We start from the raw sequence: 24,000 nt of genomic DNA, 5'->3' as shown, positions 1-24,000 counted from the left end.
GACTATAGACTAGGACTATAGACTAGACTATAGACTAGACTATAGACTAGATATAGACTAGACTATAGACTAGACTATAGACTAGTAGACTATAGACTAGACTATAGACTAGACTATAGACTAGACTAAGACTAGACATAGACTAGACTATAGACAGACTATAGACTAGACTAGACTAGACATAGACTAGACAATAGACAGACTATAGACTAGACTATAGACTAGACTATAGACTCAGCTATAGACGAAGACTATAGACTAGACTATACTTAGACATAGACTAGACTATAGACTAGACTATAGACTAGACTATAGACTAGACTATAGACTAAGACTATAAGCAGAGACTAGACTATACTATAGACTAGACTATAATCTAGACTAGACTATAGCTAGACTAGACTAGTACACTAGACTAACTAGACTAGACTAGACTAGACTAAGACTAGACTAAGACTAGGCTAGACTAGAACTAGCTAGACTAGACATAGACTAGACAGACTATAGACTAGACTAGACTAGACTAGACTAGACTAGACTAGACTAGACTAGACTAGACTAGACTATAGACTAGACTAGACTAGACTATAGACTAGACTAGACTAGACTATAGACTAGACTATAGACTAGACTATAGACTAGACTATAGACTAGACTATAGACTAGACTATAGACTAGACTATAGACTAGACTATAGACTAGACTATAGACTAGACTATAGACTAGACTATAGACCAGACTATAGACTAGACTATAGACTAGACTATAGACCAGACTATAGACTAGACTATAGACTAGACTATAGACTAGACTATAGACTAGACTATAGACTAGACTATTTAATGGATAATGATATCGAACAAAATTGTGGATGTTACCAGTTGCGTTAAAAAATGAGTGCTTAATAAAAATTCAGCTCAATTTCACGAAATTTTTATTCGATATAACAAATATACAATACGGTTAATATACATACACATAACACATCGCTCATTGGTAACTAAAGTTTCATAACACTTCTATATAGGATTATGACATTTAACAATATACAAAATAGCACAGAAAAATTTGAAAAAATTCGAAACCCTGAGGCCAAGCTGTCGATTTCTAAAGAATGCACTGAATCCATCGTATCAGGTTTTTGAGTTATTGTGTCTTAAAATTAAAAGAAGTCTAAACTGTTGACTTTAAAATAAAGTTTCAATTTCTGTTATATCTTTTTATTTTTTCGATATATCGAAATCCAAATTTACCACCTTTAAATAAAAAAATCGAAATTGACTTTATTTTATGACAAAAAAAAAAAAAAACGGCGATATCTCAGCAAATACAAGAGAGTTTTTTAATTAATTTAAATTGTAATAAATTCAGACTTTGTACATATTTTAATGTTTTAAGCTTTAGGTTAAAATATCTTGAAAAAGGAATAAGACTTAACAGAGGTTAACACTTTATTTTAGAGTTGACAGAACGTACTTTCAAATAAAATAACTGATTATGTCTCTGCACTGCTATATCGTCTCAAATATATACATTGATCTCTGGATTAAACATTTGTTGGCCTGTGTTAACTGTTCTAAACATCCTTTTTAAGCAGCTATTCAAACTGACAACAAATGCTTCGTTCTCTTCTGGCGTTGTCGGTACGTTTTACAACATCATCATATATTTTCTGTAATTAACCGTTAAAAATATTGATTAATATCTACATATGTATGTATAAAAAACTAATAAAATTAAATTTTTCAAACCTTTACTTCATCCAGCGTCAGAATACTTTGCAATTGTAATTGACATTTCGGATTCATCCATTGGTTTTTAAAGTCATTGTCTCCAGCTTCAGGACAACCTTCAATTTTGATAAATTGTAGGTTGGAATTTATTTTCACAAAATTAATTAACTGTTCATTAGTCAAAGGTCGCCAATAATGGAAGTTAATTGTATGTAAATTTTTAAAACTTTTAAAAGCCAAAGAAATCAAGTCGAATTTTTCCATGGACCAGTGCCTAAACGGTAGTCTGGCATGTAAACTTTCTTTCATTATTGCATATTCTTTTTGCGATGATTTTTCGATCATGCCATGCAAATAAAATTGTTCATTTGTAAATTTTATGTATTTCAGTTTTTCCGATTTGTATTGATGCTCAGAAAGTGTTAAGAAAAGGTTTTCTTCAAAATTCAACACTGCCATTGCTGGACCTATATCGACCCAGTTAAATTGTAGAGATTTTAACGAGGGTAAATCGATAATGGCTTTAAGAAATTGCTTGTCGCTTGTGTTAGCAAATAAAACTAAAGTCTCCAAATAATGCCAATGATTACACAATTCTAAAATTGGGGGTATTGCGTAAAATTGATAACAACCCAATAAATTTAACGATTTCAAATGTCGTTTTTGACTTACTGCCAACAGATTGTTAGTATCTAAACGATGACAATATTTTAAATTTAAATTTTCTATAGCTTCTAATTGGTGTAGATGTTTGCCTTGGAACATATTATTTTCAATTGTTGTAAAACTTATAGATTTCAATTTCATGCAATGTTTAGCTAATTCCAATATTGTTGAATCTGGAAATGCGTTTCCGTAAATTTTTAATACACGTAGATTCTTAAAGTACTGAATACAATGTGTAAACAATTTGTGAAAATGTAAATATTTCTCATAAATCTCGGGACTTTCGCCACAGAAACGCGAAGAAAAATGCGTTACCAAGTGTAAACATTCCACAAAATCTCCACATAGTCTAAATAACTCGATTAGTTGCTGGTCCTTTAATTTACAATAATTTTTTAAATAGTTACAGTTCATAAATTTATACTTTGTTTTGTAAATTGCTGCAATAACTTCTCGACATTGCTTCGAAACTTTTGCCAATATTAGTTGATCGCGCAGTTCACACAAATTAAATATTTTATGGAGAATTTCCACAGGAAGTATTTTCAAATAGTTGAAGTGTTCATTATCGATGGGTATTGTTTCTTCGATCTCTTCATTAGGATGGCTAAAAATTAGATTAAATATGTAAAATTAAAATATGTACATATGTACGTTAGATCGACTCATTTATTTTGATATATACATATATAAGGATTAAAGGGGTTAATTCACGTTTCGGCTTTTATGTACATATCTATTCACTAGTTTACTAATCTAATCTAAAACTAATCTATGGAGTAGACATATATTAGTTCAGTTCTATCTTTAGTTCAGTTGGATATTCATTGAAAAATTGGGTACATTCCACTCGGAGTCCATGGGGTCCATTGTAATTCCCTTCGAAGAATGTGAAGTTTCAAAGATAGAAAAGCAAAACACTAGAAGAAAACCAAAAGAACATAAGTGGAAGTTTTACCGAATCGACTCGAATTGTTTGTGAATAAAACCCAGTTGATGAAATGACTAATTCCCCTAATAAAACATAGTAGACTGCGAGGGCTGAGTGCCGCCAGTTCGTAAAGGAACCTATTTCTCAGCTTTTTCAATCTGACATTCTGTATTCGAGGACAGTGGAAAATTATGTGCTCAATCGTCTCTAGTTCCTTTGCGCCTTTGCATATCCTGCAATAGTCTGCTATATTAGAGTTCCATAAGTGGAGTTACTATGATCAAGTAGATCTACTTTGTACAGAATTTTTGCGTGATTGTCGTGCGAAAGTTTGACTAACGGACACTTAGTAGATTTCTAGCCGCCACACTCACTACAAAATGTTATATAGATGACAGGTGATGTTCAGGACCGCTTGTGGAGTACTACTAATGGCACCAATAATGCCAAGAGAAGCAAATCTTTGAGCATCTTTCCATAACAGTCCTCAAGGCCTCCCACGAGACAAAACAACCATTAGGTAGAATAGGCCTAACAACCAATATGTAAATCCAATATCTGGTTCCCATGATAGCTTACTATCAACGAACGTCACTAAATACTTAGATCCTCCAAATAAACTTAGTTCGACGCGATCCAACATTGGCAGCCTAATATTGTCTACCTTATACCGTCTGGTAAATAGTACCAGTTCTATTTTCCCAGGATTAACGAACAGTGATTTATCCACGATCTTTCAGCTTTAGAATGTCGTTAACCACGAGCTGTACAAGCTCTTTACAATATTATAAAAGCTCACTCTATATCCAAAAACTCGACAAGAGTATAGTCCCTTATCTTCAAGCCGTACTCAATATAACTTACCATCATCTCATGCAGTGCAAAGGGTTAATAAAAACGATTTTGTTGAGTCGGTCTAATGTACATATTACATATTGTGAAAAAATGTCATATCCCCGAAAATATAGCAAAGATAAATATGTTTATCATCTGAAACTTATCAATACTATCAGATCGAGAATAAAGACATTTTTGAAAATATATATCTTATGACACTATCTACGTAATTTTAAGGGACTTACAATTCAACGGATTCCTTAGTAGACGATTCAACAGAATTCTTCTTAGACATTGTAGTATTATGCTTTGCATGTAATAATCTTTTCAATAATGACTAAATTTTTCAGATCTTGAATCCATGCACTTCTGTTATTTCTGGGCACAATATGATATAATCAGTTCCTTTGTATAATCGTGCAGACTGGTTAGCAATCAGAATCTGGTGGGAATATTAAATTAGGCGTTAGATTATACAAAATATATTCGAGTTGAATTTTATCCCGATATCAGTGTTAACGTTTAAATGATTTTCGAAATTGGACAACAAATGAATGCTATTGTAATTTTTGGAAGTGGACTTTGTAACGGGTGCTATGACCAATTATGCTCCGATCCGAAAAAAATCGCAATATAATTAGTATACATATATTCAGAACATTATTCGGTAATAAGTTATTTTCTATTAAATAATTTTTAAAAGAGGACTTAGATGGGATCTATGATCAATTATGGGCCGATTTTGAAAACATTTTATCCCGATATTACGAATAATACACTATTTATTTACGATTAAGTGAGTTTTTGAAGAGGACCTTGAATGGGAGGTATGACCAGTTATCGTTCAATCCGCGAAAAAATTAGCCAAATAATTTGTATATATACAAAACATATTCGTATTGAAATTTGTCGCTATATGAACCTTATACAACTGCTATATGGTCAATTATGGACTGATCAACGTTCACACTTATCGAATATATTCGAAAAAACGTAATAGCGAATTATATATATTTGTATGTATGTATTTTAGTTATCATGAGTAATTCCAAATTGCATGTATGTATGATCACTTCGTAAACTCGTTGAACAGTCTCGTTAGCTTTTTCAAGTAAATTTTTAAATGGAGTTATGACGCACAACCAGTAAACAAACAATCTCAATAAGAAAATTTGATAACACACCGATACAAAACTGACTGGATATTGTACAATGAGAACAAAACGAGTACTAACACGAAAATTTTTTCAATTAAATGCTCGAAATATGTATTCAATTTATAGGTATACATAAATACCTGTAGCTTTTGCAGACATGCGCAAAATCATTTCGAAAGCACAATCAAATAAGTATCAAACCCTACACTAGGTAAGTGTACAGTTATGGACCGATGCTTACGAAAGATATACCGAAGGCTAACATAAAACTAAAGGATTGCGCTGCTCTAAATCCTAATCTAGTCTCAGAATTTCTCAATTTTAACGACCCAAATATGGCAAATAAGTTTTTTTTTTGAAAGACGATAAGATTTGGTAAGGGGATTTATGTTTAGACCACAAAGACAACAAAAATAATAATAATGGAGATATCGAAAACAACAAAATATTAATAAATATTTTTTAAATGTTTATACATATTAAATTTTATTTAAGAATTATTTCTACACAATTAAATATTTACCACTTTTTTAAATTTTCGAGATTAAATTTTTTACAAAAAAAAAACTATGTAGATTTTACAAAAACTCCAGCAAATAAAATATTTTTCTTATTCCAAATCATATAAAAGAATGGATGATCTGCCCTAATACATTTGTATCTTGGCATGCAACGCTTTTGAATTGTCAATTTTGTTGCCGCTGCTGCCTCAGTGCCCACTTCATTTACTTCAATAATGGCCTTATGCATAATATTTGAAATATTTAGCTCTACCGGTTCCTCTAACATATTATTAAATTCTCCTTTGCCAAAGGCCTTTTTAATGCCCATCTGAAATAAAATTAAAGACAAAAACACAATTGAGAATAATATGTTAATAATTTTTTAATTTCACTTATTTCTTGGTTTTAATAGTACTTATTAAACTTAGAAACCCCTAATAACTTTCCGATCGAAATTTAAAATGTACTTTTTACTTACGTTCAGTTTCTATAGTAAAATTTTATTGAAATATTACATATTTGTTTTACTACAATTTAATTTTTCGAGATTCACAATCTATTCTTAAAAAAATAATAGAAATTTATGTAGATTTTATAAATGTGCCAGCAATTATAATATTTTTCTTATTCCAAATCATATAAAAGAATGGATGTTCCGCCTTAATGCATTTGAAATTAGGCTTGTCACCTTTAATCTTTCGTACTCTTAATTTTGTGGCGGCTGCTGCCTCAGAACCCACTTCATTTACTTCAATATTGGCCTTATGCAGAATTTTTGAAATATTTAACTCTTCTGATTCCACGAACATTTTATGAAAATTGCCATTTTTTAAAGCCCTTCTAATGCCCATCTGAAATTAAATTAGAATCAACGATAAGGGAGTAAGATTTTACGAAAATTTCTTAATATCGATATAAGCAGACTGTAGACTGACATTAGGTCTGTTCATTTACTTTCCCAGTAAATACCCAGCAAAAAATAATTGATGTCATACTTTACAAACCACATCTTAATCACATCTTAAAATGCGATTTCATATTTTTCACTTTTATAAACCAAATATTTCCTTACAAATGAAACCCCAGTTAAAAGTGAGGAAAGAGATGTGGAAAAGTCATTACAAATAACATATTTGAACTACATCAAGATTTGGTGAAAGAGTAGTGAAATTTACATAAGCGTGTCATTAAGAGAATGTGTTTTATTTTTGACAGCCAAATATCGGATTTTTACTGCTTCTAAAAATAAGATCAGATGTAGTTCAAAGCTGCCAAAAATGAACAACATCCCTCCAATGACACGCTAATGTAAAATTCATAGGTTTTACACCCGAATTTGAAGCACTTCGGGTTACTAGTTGTGATGAAAATTCTACATCTTTTTCCACACTTTTTTTGCTGGGATGTATCTATCTATCTATCTATCTATCTATTTATCTATGTATCTATCTATCTATCTATCTATCTATCTATCTATCTATCTATCTATCTATCTATCTATCTATCTATCTATCTATCTATCTATCTATCTATCTATCTATCTATCTATCTATTTATCTATCTACGTATCTATCGATTTATCTATGTATCTATCCATCTATCTATCTATCTATCTATCTATCTATCTATCTATCTATCTATCTATCTATCTATCTATCTATCTATCTATCTATCTATCTATCTATCTATCTATCTATCTTATCTATCTATCTATCTATCTATCTATCTATCTATCTATCTATCTATCTATCTATCTATCTATCTATCTATCTATCTATCTATCTATCTATCTATCTATCTATCTATCTATCTATCTATCTATCTATCTATCTATCTATCTATCTATCTATCTATCTATCTATCTATCTATCTATCTATCTATCTATCTATCTATCTATCTATGTATCTATCGATTTACCTATGTATCTATCTATCTATCTATCTATCTATCTATCTATCTATCTATCTATCTATCTATCTATCTATTTATCTATCTATCTATCTATCTATCTATCTATCTATCTATCTATCTATCTATCTATCTATCTATCTATCTATCTATCTATCTATCTATCTATCTATCTATCTACCTATCTATCTATCTATCTATCTATCTATCTATCTATCTATCTATCTATCTATCTATCTATCTATCTATCTATCTATCTATCTATCTATCTATTTATCTAACCAGAAGGATTCTGACAGGGATTCTAATGGGACATTGCTCAATAATGGACGTTGTCATTAAGTGGAGCAGTAATATACCGGACAGAATATGTGAAGATGCAGTGACGATCTAGCATATAATATGTCACTTTCCCTGAATACATCTCAGGTTGAAATGGCTGGGAAATAGGTTCCATAACGAACTGGGGTAATAGCGGGACTTAACCCTTGCAATCAACTAGGTTTTATCAAAGGAATTAATCATGTCCTCGTCGGGGTTTTATATGGAGACTCAGATTTTCTTACATTTTCTTCTTTAGGGAATCGACTTGGAAAAATTTGAAATCCCTTAGGAATTGACCTGGTTCCATTCCACTCTCCTCCTTATTTATGTTCTCTTGGTATTTCTAATGTTTTGTTTCTCTATCTTTGGATAGAAGGAAAGCAAAATGGATCTTATGGTCTCCGAGTAGAGTTGCACCTTTTTATGGTGCATAACCCTTTTTAACCTAAAAATAATAGAACACCTCGCGCACACAATATGACTTTAAAAACCCTTATTAATGACTTTAAGAAGAAACTTAGTAATAATTGTAATCATAATAAATTATGAAATAAATTTTAAATTTTGTTTTTTTATTAAAAAATTAACAGTAATAAGGTAAAAAAATTAAAAAAAACTTTAAATAATTTAAAACATTATAAAAATAGTCTTACAGGAATATTCCTGAATAATATAATACTACATTGAAAAAATCTTGTCATGTTCTGACTACTACTGGAAATGCATAATATGTTATATTATATACCCCCCACATTCTATTGGGGAGCATTAACAAAGGCACCAGCAAACAAAATATTCTTCTTATTCCAAATCATATACAAGAAAGGACGATCGGCCTGGAATTGCAAAGGCATCATCATCATTCTGGTCATCATAATCATACTAGTTGCAGCAGCAGCCTCACAACCCTCCTCATTAACCTCAATACAGGCTTTGTGGAAAACATTTGATACATAAAGATCTTCTGGAGATTCTAAGATATTGCTAAAATTGGCTTCACCTCCAAAAGCTTTAGTAATACCCAACTGTAAACGAAAAAAGAGAATTTTGTAAATTTTGATTTGTTGTTTAACGAAAGTTTCGAAAGTGTTTTTTTGTTTTTTTTTTGTGTAAAATTATGATTCAGGTCATATAATAAAATTAGTTATCAATTTTTCTAGATTAGTTAAGTTTATATCAGTTTTTTTTAATCTGGTGGTACTATTTGTTTAGTTCTTTTAGTTTTATAATATACCTAGTACATATTTTTTATATTTTAGATTAGATATTGCATCTTATACGTGTACAAATTGAATAATTTGTTAAATTTAATGTATGACATAAATATTTATTGCATTTTTGGTGTATTTTTTAAATATGATATAAGAAAGTAAAAGTTGCCATTAATTGAGATATCTACGTCAGAAAACGCTAACCATTTGACATACATATGTATGTATGTATGTACATTTTTTACTACAGATAGAGAATCTGACTGAATATCGTTTGTAGATTTTTAAGAAACAACCCGATGTCTCAATACACATACATTTATATCAAGACAAATTTATAAAATATTCTTTGATACATATTTGGGTCAAAAAGTTGAAGTTTGTATTTTGCAAACGGAACATATCTTGTAAACTATTTTCACTACTATTCCGCCAATACTATAATTCTGTCCATAAAAAAAATCAGCACAAACGCATTACAGTAATTATAATACCTACCGAGTATAATTATTTAGAGGAAATTAATCAAATTTAGAAACCAGAAAATCTCATTTAAAAAGCTAAACTTCTACCTCCCACTAATTCTTATCATAATGACCTTAAATACTACTTTCACCACATAATTACTAATCAATAATAAACTATACAATCATATCCACAAACTTACCTCTTTCAAAACATTACACAATTCCACACTGTAGTCAACCTTGAATTTAGGGAATTTTACTACCACCTCTTCGGTATTCATTTGATCGGCCAAATCGACCAAATTAATATCTTGTAGTTTTTCAGCCAAATCTTTTAAACCCTCACGTTCGTTGGGCAACAGTACAAACATACTTAAATCGGAATCTTTGTAGGGCATTTCCAATGCTTGACAATTCAATTCCTCAAAATAACCATAACCAAATTTGGCCTTTTGATTCATATAGTTTACTTTAACCGCTTGTTCTTCGGCAATCCAGAAGTCATCTTCCTGGGTATGTGATTCATCGAATTTCTTTTCCCAATCACCCTTAAAGTGCAAAGCATTCAATAGCACCAAACGGGTGAGAGCATTAAAGTTGCCGGGTGTTACAAGATTTGTAATTTTGCCATTAGTTTTATTTTCTACCCACGAATTAATAGCTTCAGCAGCAGCCTCACATTCACCGAAATTGATTTCCTCTGCCTCGGCATGATATTGTTCTTTGGTGGCGGTAGCATAGTCGGCCTTAAGGCTTTTACCCTCTTGTACATAAACTTTGTTGGCGATTTTCAAAAGATCACTGTCCTTGTACTTTTCCAACACGAATTGGAAAGTCTCGGCCACTTCTGGGGGGAAGTTGGAGACAAATCTCATAGCATTGGCAATTTCATCGGCAGTTTCTCCTTCGGCTCCGGCAAAGGCCAAAGCCAAACAAGTCTGTATGGAAAATGGAGAGAACACAATATTTTCTTTAACACCACCGGCCGACAACTTTTTGAAAAGTTCTACGGTAAATTTAGCACCACCACGAGCAAATTCTAAATTGAAATCGAACATTTTGAATTGATTTTGTATATTTTACTTTTCTAACTTAAAAAACGACTTTCCTTGACCACGGACTGTTATGGAATGCTTTAAAAATTCGTCTAGAGCCACAACAAATAGTAGATGTTTTTAACGCCTCATACACATTTAAATGACTCACGCAACGTTTATCTACAATTCCACAAATTCGACTACAATACGTCTCTCTGTCTTCAGCCGGCAGCTACGTTAATGTATTCCCAAAAATATCTGTGTTGTTTTTCGTAGGTATTGTTTTTATCTTTTTTGCTTTATTAGCTTTTCGTTAGACTTGCTATTTTATTTTAGGGCAAGGGGAAAGTACCGCTCATAGCGCTGTACAATAACAATATGTTTAAATATTTTTGTTTTTTTTCTTTTGATTTCTCATTTACTTCTTGCTTTTGGTTTGTTGTCTCATTTATATTCGTTTTAATTATATCTTATCAATTAATTTGTTTTAAAAATCTTTAGTTCAAAATTGGTGTGCAGTAATTTATTGCTTTTCCTTCAAAATATTAATAATTTGTTTATAAATAGTAGTGTTTTAAATTTCCAAAGATGCCGTCATTTTGTAATGAATTTCTAATGAAATTTGTTTATATTTTTGTTTGTTTTTGATTATTTGTTTTTGTAGCTTTGAGATGTTACAGCTGTTTTGCTAGTTGATAGAGATGACAGATGTTAAAATTAACAAAAATGTTATCGATATTTAAAATAGAAGAAATATAGTAGAAAAGTAAGTCAAACATACCAATATTTGACAAACATACCACTATTTTACGTTTGTGCAAGCGTGTTGTGTATGAGGGTGTTTCGTGTTTGTACAAATGCTTGCTGTTTGTTTGCACAAAAATTGGAGATTTACACAAACATATTGAACTTTTTTCAAAACTGTTTGTATTGTTCATATTCATTTATAACAAATTTTTCACAAAATTTACATTTCTAAGAAAAATTGACATCTATATCTTTTCAAGTCCACAAAAACGTAAGTATGTATGTATGTATGTAAGTAAGTAAGTAAGTAAGTAAGTAAGTAAGTAAGTAAGTAAGTAAGTAAGTAAGTAAGTAAGTAAGTAAAGTAAGTAAGTAAGTAAGTAAGTAAGTAAGTAAGTAAGTAAGTAAGTAAGTAAGTAAGTAAGTAAGTAAGTAAGTAAGTAAGTAAGTAAGTAAGTAAGTAAGTAAGTAAGTAAGTAAGTAAGTAAGTAAGTAAGTAAGTAAGTAAGTAAGTAAGTAAGTAAGTAAGTAAGTAAGTACGTCCGTCCGTCCGTCCGTCCGTCCGTCCGTCCGTCCGTCCGTCCGTCCGTCCGTCGTCCGTCGTCCGTCCGTCTCCGTCCGTCCGTCCGTCCGTCCGTCCGTCCGTCCGTCCGTCCGTCCGTCCGTCCGTCCGTCCGTCTCCGTCCGTCCGTCCGTCCGTCGTCCGTCCGTCCGTCCGTCCGTCCGTCCGTCCGTCGTCGTCTCCGTCCGTCCGTCCGTCCGTCCGTCCGTCCGTCCGTCCGTCCGTCCGTCCGTCCGTCCGTCCGTCCGTCCGTCCGTCCGTCCGTCCGTCCGTCCGTCCGTCCGTCCGTCCGTCCGTCCGTCCGTCGTCCGTCCGTCCGTCCGTCCGTCCGTCCGTCCGTCCGTCCGTCCGTCCTCCCGTCCCGTCCGTCCGTCCGTCCTCGTCCGTCCGTCCGTCCGTCCGTCCGTCCGTCCGTCCGTCCGTCCGTCCGTCCGTCCGTCCGTCCGTCCGTCCGTCCTCCGTCCGTCCGTCCGTCGTACGTTGATCACTTTGAATTCGAATAATTCAAATATTTATTTGGAAAAACACTTCAACTTGTACTAGAATTTTCATAAAAAAAATTTAAATAGTATCGGTTGTTTCACTACTGACACGTGGCACTACCTTATTTACAACTAATCTGGCAATCCTCCCAGTATTAATGGTTTATGTGTTTATAAGCATTTATGAAGCACCCTGCTATGAAAAAACTACACAAACAAAAAACAGCTGATGACTTTAAGTAAACTACAACAACAATATAAAGAACCTCGGAAAATGAATATTTTTTATTTGATAATCTTTTTATTTGCTAAAAATAAGTAATAAAATTAATAGTGTAAAGTACAGCAACTTTAAAAGAAAACATTGTTGTGACAACAAAGAATTCATTGTTGCAAACAAGAAATGATTTTCGTGTTATTCTACAAAAACTATCAATTAGATTAAAGGAAAAAAGTATAAATTATTAAAATGCAACGCAAAAGAAGAAAATTTCTAGGCAAATCTGAATGAAGGTGAATGGATATTTTGTTTATAAATGGTATGAGAATAGAAAGTGAATTTAAAGTTATGTTAACCTAATTAATTAATAAAAACAAACAAAAACGCAGTTTAGAAAAACAATAATTAGATAAGATTAAATGAATAAATTATAGCTGGAAACTAAAAATAGAACATTAAATTTGACCAGAATAACAACAAAGACTGCAACTACAAGTTGAAGAAACTTCCAACTTTCAGTAACGTCCAATTTCTACAAGATTCTATTAAATAGAAAAACACTTCCTCAATATGAGAGGCATTGAGGGTAAAGTTGTTATTTTAGGATCTAGAGGTAAGTCAAAATATTCACATGCTCTAATTAAATGTTAATCTTTTATCAGTCTGTCTTTACGTTTTCAACAATAAAATCTCATTTAAGTAATTTGTTATTAATTCATCTTCATTCATTCATAAAGACCTCGGAAGACATTAATTTAATTTTAGCTTATTTATATAGTATTCTTTCTGTTGTTGTCACAACAATACGTTTTTTCATCATTTTATTTCCATGGGTTTGCTTTTTGTCATAGAAATCGATAAGCAACATTTAAAGTGAGTGCGTCTGTGTGTGGCTCTTTCACTGTTTGTTGGCCTAGCTTGTCCCGGTGGTGTGGTGTTGGTGGCGGTAACCTTGAAGAAGTCACTCATAGTTATACCCTACTATAGAGAAGAGGTTCTTATGTATTTGTGCAGAGAATTGTAACACCCATTAATAAGAGACCTACAAAACCTTTTGATTTTGGCTAAAATTTATTGCATCTTGAGATTAATATAATTTTGCGAAAATCAAAACAAAGTAGGCCATAGGAGAGGAAAATTACTTTAAATTGAATGTCTCTACAAAAATGGTCATATACCTATTTTTTTTAAATGTGTCCCTATAGAAACAGTCCATATTTAGGAGCAGATTGCTTTCTTATAAAACCATGTTGCTTAAAATCTTGTAGAAATGTAGGATATTGAAAAGCCATACTTCACAGACAAGACGTTCTCACTCGTCATACATTGCTTTTGTTTGCAAGTCAAAGGAATTTTTGCCGTTACTGTTTTTTTGTTTTCTTATAAATTTGTGGTAATTTTTTTTTGTAAACATGCACTTTATGGGGGGTATATTTTTGTTATCATAGAAAAATATATTTTCTTAAAGCTACAAATATTGAAATTGTATATTTAGTTTATTATGTTGTTTGTAACAAAGATCATCATAATAATACGAAAAGGAAATGGCCAGCGTATTCGTACACTTCCAAACGAAATCAGTTTGCTGCAGGCAGTGACTAAACAAGTTTCTTATAGCCTGTGCTTTCTCTCCGTCTTGGCAACTTCTAAGGAAGTCGTTTTATCAAAGTTTTAGTCCGCTGTTGTGAAGTTAAAAAGAGTTTATTTAAAAACCACCTCTGTCATTGGTACTCAATTGATTTGAAGAGGTTTGATAGTAGATCGTCAATCTCAAACTATATTGAACGGACCACAGTAACTGAGTCTGATAGGAATGAAATTTCACAAAGGAAACGAATTGTTATCAATTTTAAGTTTTGAATTAGGTCTTAATAGAAGCATGGTCAGGGGTCCTCTAAGTAAAATTTTAAAAACGTTCGGAATAGGATTTCCTTGTTAATCACTTTAAAAAATCTCATCATAGGACAGAGCTAGATCGACATTCGTTGAAACTTATTTTTTCTTTCAATTCTGAGGAAGTTTATCACCAGGATTTTTCAATTATGGAATTTTTTTACAGTTTGTTGAACCGGACTTTGACGCCCCTTAATAAAATCAAGAACTTAAACATGTTAGCAAATTTTTGAAAAATATATATATGAATATAATTAAGCATATTGAAGTTTTTGTAAATGAAGTTTTTGTTATTGTGAAATAAAAAATCGGAAGACGTTAGAAAGTAAAATAGCTTATAAACGGTGCCATTTAGATGCCCGAAATTTTACTGAAATATCCTGCCGAAATATTATTTGAACTAATGTTAAAGTTCATCTAAAGACCCCCTAATAAATATGTTACGTTAAAATAACATTCATAGAGGTAGGTCATAGTTCATTGCACTCATAGTAATAATTGAAGGGTATTTTTCATTTCGACTAATCACACTAACATGTTGTTTTTTGTATTCGTTTACATTAGCTTGTAGTTTTTTTCCAAAGGGTATTTACACGGAATTTCTCGGGGGAGTTTTCCAGATTTTTCCTACCGAGCGCGTCCCCGGGTGGCGGATAGGGGGTGGTGATGGACCATCTGTCCTCTCCCAGCTTTAATTTCACTTAAGCTGAGGGAGGGCAGATTGTCCACCACCTGGGAATATTATATTCCCCGCGGACCAAAAAACTGGAAAAAAAAAAAAAAAAAACAAATATGGAAAATAAAAATAAAAAGATAAAAGTTACGGTGCAGGGCCTAAATAACCCAGTACCGGCGGCAAGTGTTGATCTACTCGCGAGTCACGTGTCGTCGTCATCCTGCAATCGTGAGCAGAATACTACTACGGAGGTGGGTACCTTGGCCTCCGTGGCGGACAATGCGTCAAGTGTACAGCATGCCGCTGGCAAAAATATAGGGGTGAAAGAGAAGGATGTACTCGGAGAGAGCTCTAAGCTACCTCAGCCTTTAAATATAGGTGAGGGTTCCGACTCTGAATCCTCAGATGATAATAAAAATAATACCATTATAGCAAATCCCAAAAAGGATGAAGTAGAGCAAATGGTGAAAGAGGTGAGTGATAGCATAGCTAAACTACCTATTACTAAGAAAAGACTTTCTGGAGCACAGAGGAGGAAGTTGAAAAAGATGCTTCAAGAAATCATAGTTAGTCAATCCCACGACACTCCAAAGGAAAAATCGGACTCTCTCACAAGATCTGAGGCAAAAAGGATCAGGTCTCCCGAGGAGTTGACAACTGAGAATAAACCTAAGAAGAAAAAGAGCTCCCCGTCTTCTAATACACAGTCGAAGCCAAGCCATACTTCACTCAAAGGAATCTCAAGTGAGAATCCTGCGAGTAAGGGTGACAACGCCAAGCCAGATATTCCGAAGACGAACACGTCGGCGAAATCAACCTCGAAGGTAAGGGAATCTCAAAAGAAGCCCCGAAAAACGAGGAAGGAGAAGCTAGACGGAGGAAAAGGAAAAGAGCCGCCATCTTACGCCAAAGTTGCCAGAAGTAGGCACCGGGACGATCTCTGCTATGCAGTTTACGATGCCGGTAATCCGACAGGCAAAATTCCAATAGACCAACAGAGTAAAATAGAAGACCTGGTCAACAATAAGATAGTGGACCATGCAATCGCTTCAAAGGGCAAACAACCAATAGAGAGCGAGAGCTGCGAGTTCAGCATGGGCGTGATGTTGATGAGGTTGGCATCTCACCAATGTGTTAGCACCCTAAAGAACTTGGTGGAAAGTATCCCTCCTCCCTGGGACGGCGCTAGGCTGGGACTGGCAAAGAAGAGCGAGCTTCCGGTGCTCCTAAAGTCCACTGTCTACATAAAAGGATGGGGCAGTAAACTGGCTAATGAACGTATACTGGAAATTCTTGGAGGTCAAAATGCTGAGCTGGCCGTGGAAAAATGGGATGTCTTTTACAGGAAAGAAGAACCTGAGGGAACTTTATTTGTAATAGGTATCGACCAGAAATCCATGGCTAGTCTTGCCAAGAATAAAGGTAGGGCTTACTTCGCCTCTAAATCTGTCATATTCAAAATTGGGAAGGTGCCGATTGGAAGGGCTGTTACAACAAGCCTCGAAAAGGACACTAAAAAACCTAAGACCACAGCATCAGTATCCACTACTGATAACGTTGAGGAGTCAAATCCTAAAATCGAGGAATTTACCATTAACTCGCCAGAAGAAAGTGTAGTTGCCCTTTCCAAAATTGGGAAGGCGCCGATTGAAAGGGCTGTCAAAACCGGCCCCGACAAGGACACTAAAACACCTAAGACAGTACCCAAAGCATCATTAGCAAGTACTAGCAATGTTGAGGAGTCAAATCCTAAAAGCGAGGAGGAAATCACTCACCCGCCAGAAGACAGAACAGCAATGCTCTCCAGAATTGGGAATGTGTCTATTAAAAATATTGCTATTCCTATGCCTGATAAGGACACCGCAGTGCCATCTACAGTACTCACTGCATTAATAGCCACTTCAGGCTATCCGGAGGAGTCAAATCCAAAGAGCGAGGAGGTGACCACCAACTCGCTGGAAGACAGTTTAATGGATGACCATGATTGAGGTTATCCAAATAAACCTCCATCGGAGCGAGACAGCTACCAACGCTCTGATGGCTAAAATCAACACAGGTAAAATACATATAGCTTTAATCCAGGAACCTTGGACGATTCGCAACAAGGTTTCTGGATTAAATCACGTAAATTTCCAACTTTTCTACGCTGATACAGGATCTCGCCCGAGAACATGTATCTTATGTCACAAGAACTTATGTTTTCTCCTCTCAACAGGATTATCAACATCGGATGCAACGGTGCTGAAGCAAGGTCGTGGCAACATATTCCTTGCATCTATTTACCTACCTTTCGATTCTCCGACACTACCACCAACGTCGGATCTGATGAAACTGGTTGAAGAGGCACAAAGGAAAAATAAGAAAATTGTAATAGGTTGTGATGCCAACTCGCATCATGTAGCTTGGGGTAGTACAAACACCAATCGCAGGGGACAAGCCCTCATGGATTTCTTTAATACTAAAGACTTGATAACATTGAACTTAGGTAATAAAGCTACCTTCGTCAATAGAATCAGAGAAGAAGTATTAGATATAACTATATGTTCAGAAGAGCTTATAAACGAAATTCAGGATTGGAGAGTTTCGGACGAGCACTCCTTTTCTGATCATCGGTACATAAGATTCAAAATACTAAGGCCACCACCAAAGCCGATAAAGTTTCGGAATAAGTCTAAAACTAATTGGACAATGTTCGGGACCTTACTAAAGAACCGTTTAGGTCAGGACACTTTTCAATGTCGAAATAAAGAGGATATAGATGCCAAAGTGGAAACGTTCACAAGTGCCCTGGTTGAATCGTTCGAGGACAGCTGCCCTCTGCGAGAGCGGAGATCTGCCCAGGAAAAACCCTGGGTAACTGGGGAGATCCGGAACCTTGGGAAGACTCTTCGCAAACTATTTAACCGGGCACGGCGTAAAAAGACCGCAGTATACTGGGATGAGTATCGTAATAAACTTGGTGAATATAAGAAAATCGTTCGAAAAGCCAAACGAGACTCCTGGAAACTTTTCTGTGAACAGGTAGATAGCGTAAATGACGTATCGAAGATAAAAAAATTCCTATCCAAAACTCATGTCCAACCGGAATCTATGATCGATGACACGGGCAGGAGGCTTGAGGATATGGAGGAGACAATGAAACTCCTAATGGATTCTCATTTCCCACCCGGTATATCGAATAACATAGATGAACCGATATTGGAGGAAGGGGAGGGTAACACGGAAATAGTTATTACAACTGACATGGTTAAAGGGGCAATCAAGAGCTTTGCTCCCTATAAAGCTGCAGGGCCGGATGGAATTTTCCCGGCACTTTTGCAGATGGAGGCGGGACTGGTTTCCGTACATCTGTCACAGATATTCACTGCATGCTTAAAATTGGCATATACCCCAGTTAAATGGCAGGATGCAAGGGTAATATTTATACCCAAACCAGGGAAACCTAGCTATGCGACACCTAAGTCCTATCGACCGATAAGTCTTACGTCCTTCCTACTTAAAACCTTGGAACGGATAGTCGATAGCATGGTTAAAAGCAGCATACCATACAATGACCTTAAATATAAGCAACATGCTTATGTAAAGGGACGATCGGTGGAAACCGCTTTAAATGAAGTTGTCCACTACATAGGTGAATCTTTCGATAGCAAACTGTATACACTGGCAGTATGCATTGACATCGAAGGCGCTTTCAATAACGTGCACACTGATACCCTTATCCAATCCCTAGACCAGTTTTATGTTGACCGGGTGCTCCGTAACTGGATCAACTACATGCTAAGGAACAGATGGATAAGCTGCGAGATGTACGATATAACTATAAGGAAAAAGGTATTTCGAGGTATACCACAGGGTGGCATTTTGTCACCTTTACTCTGGGTCACCACGATTAATAGCCTCCTAAGGACCCTAACCGAGAAAGGACTTAGACCTGTCTGCTATGCAGACGATGTCGTAATACTTTTAAAGGGAAAGGATCCAAATTACTTGTGTAGAAGAGCTGAGGAGGCTCTGAATACGGCCTTGAGCTGGGCTCAACCGAGAGGCCTCAATGTTAACCCGGCGAAGACGGAAATCTGTCTTTTCACAAGAAAGACAAAAATTTCTACATATACTGAACCTTGCTTCTTGGGCAAGAAGATACCGGTGACAGACAAAGTTAAGTACTTAGGTGTAATACTTGACCGGAAATTAAAATGGAGACACCACATAGAGGATAGGATCAACAAGGCACATCGGTGCTGGGCGATATGTAGGAGAACCATAGGCATGAAATGGGGTCTTAGTCCTACTATGACAAATTGGCTTTATAAAAGTGTAATTAGACCAATTCTAGCTTATGCTTCAATAATCTGGTGGACTGCTTTGGACAAAAAGTGTAATATCAAATTACTACAGGGAGTTCAGCGTACATGCTGCTTGGGTATAAGTGGTGCCATGTGTACTACTTCAACCAAGGCTCTGGAAACGTTGCTAGATATTCCACCCATTGAAACATATATAAGATATGAGGCGGCGCTTACAGCCGAACGGCTCTTTACTTTAGGCGAACTGGCCAAAAACGGTTATAGGACACGTCATCAATGTATACTGGACACATTGGAAGGTTATACACATTCATCGGACGTGCCTGATCGCATACCAGACACTGAATATGTCGGAAACTTTGAAACGCTAATCCCAGATAGAATGTCTTGGTCAAGCGGAACATTAGAGCAAATACCAGTAGGAATCCGTTGCTACACGGATGGCTCTAAATTAGGGGACAAAGTGGGTCTGGGGTTCTATATTGAAGACCCAGAAACAGAAATATACCACCGTTTACCTAATCATAACACAAGCTTCCAGGCAGAAGTACGAGCAATAACGGAATGTGTAAATTGGATTAGAATAAATATGGCGCCCACAAGGCTTAATATATTTACCGACAGCCAGAAGGCAATTTGTGCGATATCAGGTGATAGAATTAAATCTAAGACCGTATTGGATTGTAAGAAAGCTTTAACTGAATACTCTCCCAGAGGTAAGGTTCACATCATATGGGTACCAGGCCACTCGGGAGTAATCGGCAACGAAAGGGCGAATGCAATAGCTTTAAAGGGAAGGGAGCTCGATGTAGTTAACCTGACAAACGCAAAACCATTCGACGCAACAAAAGCTGAATTAAAAATATGGATGAGAGAATCCCATAAGGCCTCTTGGAATAATGAAACGGTGGGTAGAACCACAAAGATTCTATGGGGTGACCCTGATGAGAGCAAGACGAGAAATCTTCTCAAAATGAGCAAGTCTGAGGTTAGTATGATGGTACGTATTCTCAGTGGACACACAGGATTACGAGCACATCTATACAAAATTGGACGTGCGAATTCAGACGAATGTAGAGCATGTGGAGAGGACAGTGAAACTCTGGAGCACTTTCTTTGCCATTGTCAGGCATTCGTCGAAGTTAGATCCAAGTATCTTGGAAGTGATGTTATTCCGGAAATAACATTCTTAACCAACACCGATTGGAAGATTCTTAGGAATTACGTCCAGGAAACTGAGTTTCTGAACATTCAGTAAACAATTTTTTTTTTTTTTTTTTTTTTTTTTTTTTTTTTCTTGAATTGGAGCGCACAACAGGCCCGATAGTGGCCTAGGTGTATTTCTTCGGATTTGATGTAGTATACATCCTCCTATCAACCTAACCTAACCTAACCTAACCTACACGGAATTTAAAATTTAAAATAATATATTATTTTTGTTTATAAATGCCAATGTCGTTATTCAGTTTGTTTCTCATTTCTAGACCATCATGAACATAGGCTGAATAAATATTTTATTTACCCCGAAGCTTATTCATACATATTTGTTTTAAAAAAATAATACTTTTGGTCGTTCGTTAAAAGTGTACAGTACATATAATGTTAGTTCTTTAATTTCGACATTTTTCGAGGGCGATCGCTGAACTTTTTGAGGGTTTCAAAGGTGAGGCTACGATAGTTGGTAGCCATCTTGACTGGGCAATGATCAGTACAGCGACTACTGTATATTCTTCCCATCTATAACGAGAAGAGCCCAATAAACATTTTAATTGTCTTTGTCCTGTTCTGTTGGTTATAAGGAGTGTGACCTTGGGTAGTCTGACACTCTACGAAATTGACATCAATACCAATTCATGGACCCAAGTGAGTTCGCTTATAGCTCTTCTGTCTCATTGGCCTAATTTAACTGTTCGCAACCTTTTTCAGAGATAGCACAATACGAGTTGTAGCAGTTATGATCTTTATTAAAATTTAAGACATACTTCACTCCAACTAGTATTCATACTATTTACAACAATTATAAACGACCTTAAATAGAATGCAAATCACATATATGGCCCGGAGTTTCGAAGGCTATTGTATGACACCTCTTTCTTAGTAGAAGTTCCTACTCAAGTAACATAAGCAGGTCGTAGCTAGATTGGAAAGAATCTACGGCTCTTTTTGTGTTATCTTGGGGTAGTCTACTTCTAAGGAACTTCAAGCAGGTGTTGTCGTAGGCCCGGTAAATTGAGGCCATCAGGAAGTCGCTCGTCGTCCTGAGGGTTCAGGATTTCTTAGTCAGTTGTATAGTACCGATTCTTCAGTGGATGATTACAATTTGAAAACGAGTAATAGGACTACATCACAAGGAGGAGTGTTATCACCCCTACTCTGGTTACTGGCGTTCAACTCTATCCTCATGGTGTATGAATCTAAAGGTGGGAAGATAGTCGCTTATGCGGATGACATGATGATACTAGTTAAAGGTAAATTTCTCTCGACAATCAGTGAAGAAAGCATTAAGTGATCTATCAACCTGGTCTAATGGCAATGAATCCATCTATGACATAGCTAGCTGAAATTAAACTTCGTTAGAGTGACTTTATCAGAAAGAGCCAAGTACGGACTATCCTCGGCCGCAAACGGTCGTGGATGAAAAATATACAGGAAACGCTAAGAGATTTGGGGATTGCGGCGAGATATAGTAAACTGGATTTATACGTCGTCTATAAGACATCATTACCTACGGTTGTACCGTGTGGTGGGTAGCGATGAGGAAAAGTAACTAGTTCTAGAGGCAGTATATGGCAAGCGGTGTTGGATATTATTCTAAATCTGCTCTCCGTTGGCAAATACATATGTGGAAAGTGTGGTGTCTAGGAACCAAAACTTCTAGGGCATATTAGAATACTGTACGAGTTAAGTCTAACAGGGATTGACGGGAGTAATTATGGTATTTCTGATCATTTGGTTACGACCTTGGACTTCGCGGTTACACCTTCTATAGTGTTTCCTAGTATTGACGAGTGTATTGGGTCCGAAGTAATGTTTAAAGGGTGTGTGGTCTTTACTGATGAATCCAAGAGGCCGGTAGGAATAGGGGTAATAGATAGGATTCTACCCTATATTTACTCGGTAGTTGAGAAAATTGTGTGCACTAATCGGTCGGTGAAATCCAGGATTTTTGTAGACGAAGAGCAGTTAGCAATAGAAGGGCTTATTCTATGCAACTACCTTAGTCTGGCTAGGTAAAAGATTCCATGATAGACTGGGAGATATAGCTGGGTGTAACTTGACCGACGTTCTAGGTTTCATCAGGGAAATATTCGGGTAACGGACAATAGAGATTTCACTTATATTGAGATAATTTTTGCTTTTCACATCTTTCTCTCCCTCATTCTTCTATGCTCTTTCTATTTACCTTGTATCTCCTTTTTATTTTCTTAATTATTTTATACAATTTGTAGTCAAATAATATTAGATAAAAAAATAGTTTTTTAAAGAAATTAGTAAGAGCAAACCAAAAGATTTCTTTAATAACGTTAGCTTTTGTAACATAAATTCAATATGACATCAGATTTTCTATTGCGATATAATTGTATTCATTACTGATTAAATCAAGTTATTAAACCACACCATAGAAATCTATTACTTTATATACAAACGCACTAAATTCATGGAAAAAAAGAAGACTAAACTTCAAAGTACTTTCAAAAACATTTCAATTATGAGTCTTTCATCTGATTTTGTTTTTTTTTTATTGTATCATAGCATAAAAAAAAATCCTAAAAATACCATTTATTTCAATTTAGAAAAATATTTTAAATATCTTATTGTCTGAAATTTAACCACATACAAAAAGGAAAAAAATTAAACTTAAATAATAAATTTTTCTTTGTCTACTTTACTTTTTCTCTTCTTTCTTGCTTTTTTTTAGGTGTTGGCAAAACATGCCTTGTAACCAAATACATTAAAAACACTCTACACAAAGATGTTGGTCCAACAATAGCTGCTTCATTTTTCACTTGTAAGGTCATCTTGGATGATGCTAAAGTAAAATTACAAGTGAGTAATTGCTTAACGAAAAATATAGCAAAAATTATTAAAAAAAAATTGAATAAAAAAAAATTATAAATCTAAAGCATAAAAATACACCAAAAATCCATTTAGATTATCTAAATACATTTATTAACAATTAGCCTTATGTATTTTGTTTAATATTCAATTTGTACTCTTGGCATATAAGTACAAATCTAATGCGTTTTTTCTTAATTTAAGTGAGTTGTTTATATAGGATTTAAGTTATGGTAATCCCAGCAAAAAAAGACGTGCAAAAAAAGTAGTAAATGCATGGGT

The 24,000-nt window shown here is 35.0% G+C and overlaps 3 protein-coding genes across 8 annotated transcripts; 1 reads left to right on the top strand and 2 right to left on the bottom strand.

Moving 5' to 3' along the window:
• Window positions 1–911: 911 nt before the first annotated feature.
• LOC119613482 lies at window positions 912–5,386 on the bottom strand. 3 transcript variants are annotated; one of them, XM_037969505.1, is made up of 4 exons: window positions 5,352–5,386; window positions 4,413–4,609; window positions 1,752–3,006; window positions 912–1,672 (listed from the first exon to the last, which is right to left on the bottom strand). In XM_037969505.1, exons 2-4 carry the CDS (start codon window positions 4,460–4,462, stop codon window positions 1,598–1,600), a joined length of 1,380 nt encoding a protein of 459 aa, XP_037825433.1. In that variant the 5' UTR covers window positions 4,463–4,609; window positions 5,352–5,386; the 3' UTR covers window positions 912–1,597. The 3 variants fall into 3 exon arrangements, with proteins under 3 accessions (XP_037825433.1, XP_037825435.1, XP_037825434.1); XM_037969507.1 differs by lacking the exon at window positions 5,352–5,386 and adding an exon at window positions 4,958–5,306; XM_037969506.1 differs by lacking the exon at window positions 5,352–5,386 and adding an exon at window positions 4,983–5,306.
• Window positions 5,387–5,788: 402 nt separating this feature from the next.
• On the bottom strand, window positions 5,789–11,019 carry LOC119613481 (serine protease inhibitor 42Dd). Of its 2 annotated transcripts, none has more exons than XM_037969504.1 (2): window positions 9,939–11,019; window positions 5,789–6,155 (listed from the first exon to the last, which is right to left on the bottom strand). In XM_037969504.1, the coding sequence occupies exons 1-2, from the start codon at window positions 10,794–10,796 to the stop codon at window positions 5,892–5,894; spliced, it is 1,122 nt and encodes a 373-aa protein (XP_037825432.1). In that variant the 5' UTR covers window positions 10,797–11,019; the 3' UTR covers window positions 5,789–5,891. The 2 variants fall into 2 exon arrangements, with proteins under 2 accessions (XP_037825432.1, XP_037825430.1); XM_037969502.1 differs by lacking the exon at window positions 5,789–6,155 and adding an exon at window positions 8,798–9,085 and having other exon boundaries at window positions 9,939–10,986.
• Window positions 11,020–12,802: 1,783 nt separating this feature from the next.
• LOC119613485 (ras-like GTP-binding protein RYL2) lies at window positions 12,803–23,978 on the top strand. 3 transcript variants are annotated; one of them, XM_037969509.1, is made up of 3 exons: window positions 12,803–13,105; window positions 13,221–13,399; window positions 23,582–23,793. In XM_037969509.1, the coding sequence occupies exons 2-3, from the start codon at window positions 13,357–13,359 to the stop codon at window positions 23,776–23,778; spliced, it is 240 nt and encodes a 79-aa protein (XP_037825437.1). In that variant the 5' UTR covers window positions 12,803–13,105; window positions 13,221–13,356; the 3' UTR covers window positions 23,779–23,793. The 3 variants fall into 3 exon arrangements, with proteins under 3 accessions (XP_037825437.1, XP_037825440.1, XP_037825438.1); XM_037969510.1 differs by having other exon boundaries at window positions 12,807–13,079; XM_037969512.1 differs by lacking the exon at window positions 13,221–13,399 and having other exon boundaries at window positions 23,582–23,978.
• The last annotated feature ends 22 nt before the right edge of the window (window positions 23,979–24,000 follow it).

This window comes from Lucilia sericata, unplaced genomic scaffold (assembly GCF_015586225.1).
Source record: "Lucilia sericata isolate MDLA Ls3-8-SP2 unplaced genomic scaffold, ASM1558622v1 Contig002145F_arrow, whole genome shotgun sequence".
Classification (NCBI taxonomy): domain Eukaryota; kingdom Metazoa; phylum Arthropoda; class Insecta; order Diptera; family Calliphoridae; genus Lucilia; species Lucilia sericata.
This window is presented reverse-complemented; position numbering and strand designations above follow the sequence as displayed.

Excerpts from the sequence above, each read along its gene's own strand:
- LOC119613481 (XM_037969502.1), bottom strand. The coding sequence starts at position 10,796 with ATGTTCGATTTCAATTTAGAATTTGCTCGTGGTGGTGCTAAATTTACC. Across the intron at positions 9,086-9,938 it reads TGTGTAATGTTTTGAAAGAG|TTGGGTATTACTAAAGCTTT; the intron begins GTAAGTTTGTGG and ends TTTCGTTTACAG.
- LOC119613482 (XM_037969505.1), bottom strand. The coding sequence starts at position 4,462 with ATGTCTAAGAAGAATTCTGTTGAATCGTCTACTAAGGAATCCGTTGAA. Across the intron at positions 3,007-4,412 it reads ACTAAGGAATCCGTTGAATT|CCATCCTAATGAAGAGATCG; the intron begins GTAAGTCCCTTA and ends TCTAATTTTTAG. Across the intron at positions 1,673-1,751 it reads TGACGCTGGATGAAGTAAAG|AAAATATATGATGATGTTGT; the intron begins GTTTGAAAAATT and ends GGTTAATTACAG.
- LOC119613485 (XM_037969509.1), top strand. The coding sequence starts at position 13,357 with ATGAGAGGCATTGAGGGTAAAGTTGTTATTTTAGGATCTAGAG. Across the intron at positions 13,400-23,581 it reads TGTTATTTTAGGATCTAGAG|GTGTTGGCAAAACATGCCTT; the intron begins GTAAGTCAAAAT and ends GCTTTTTTTTAG.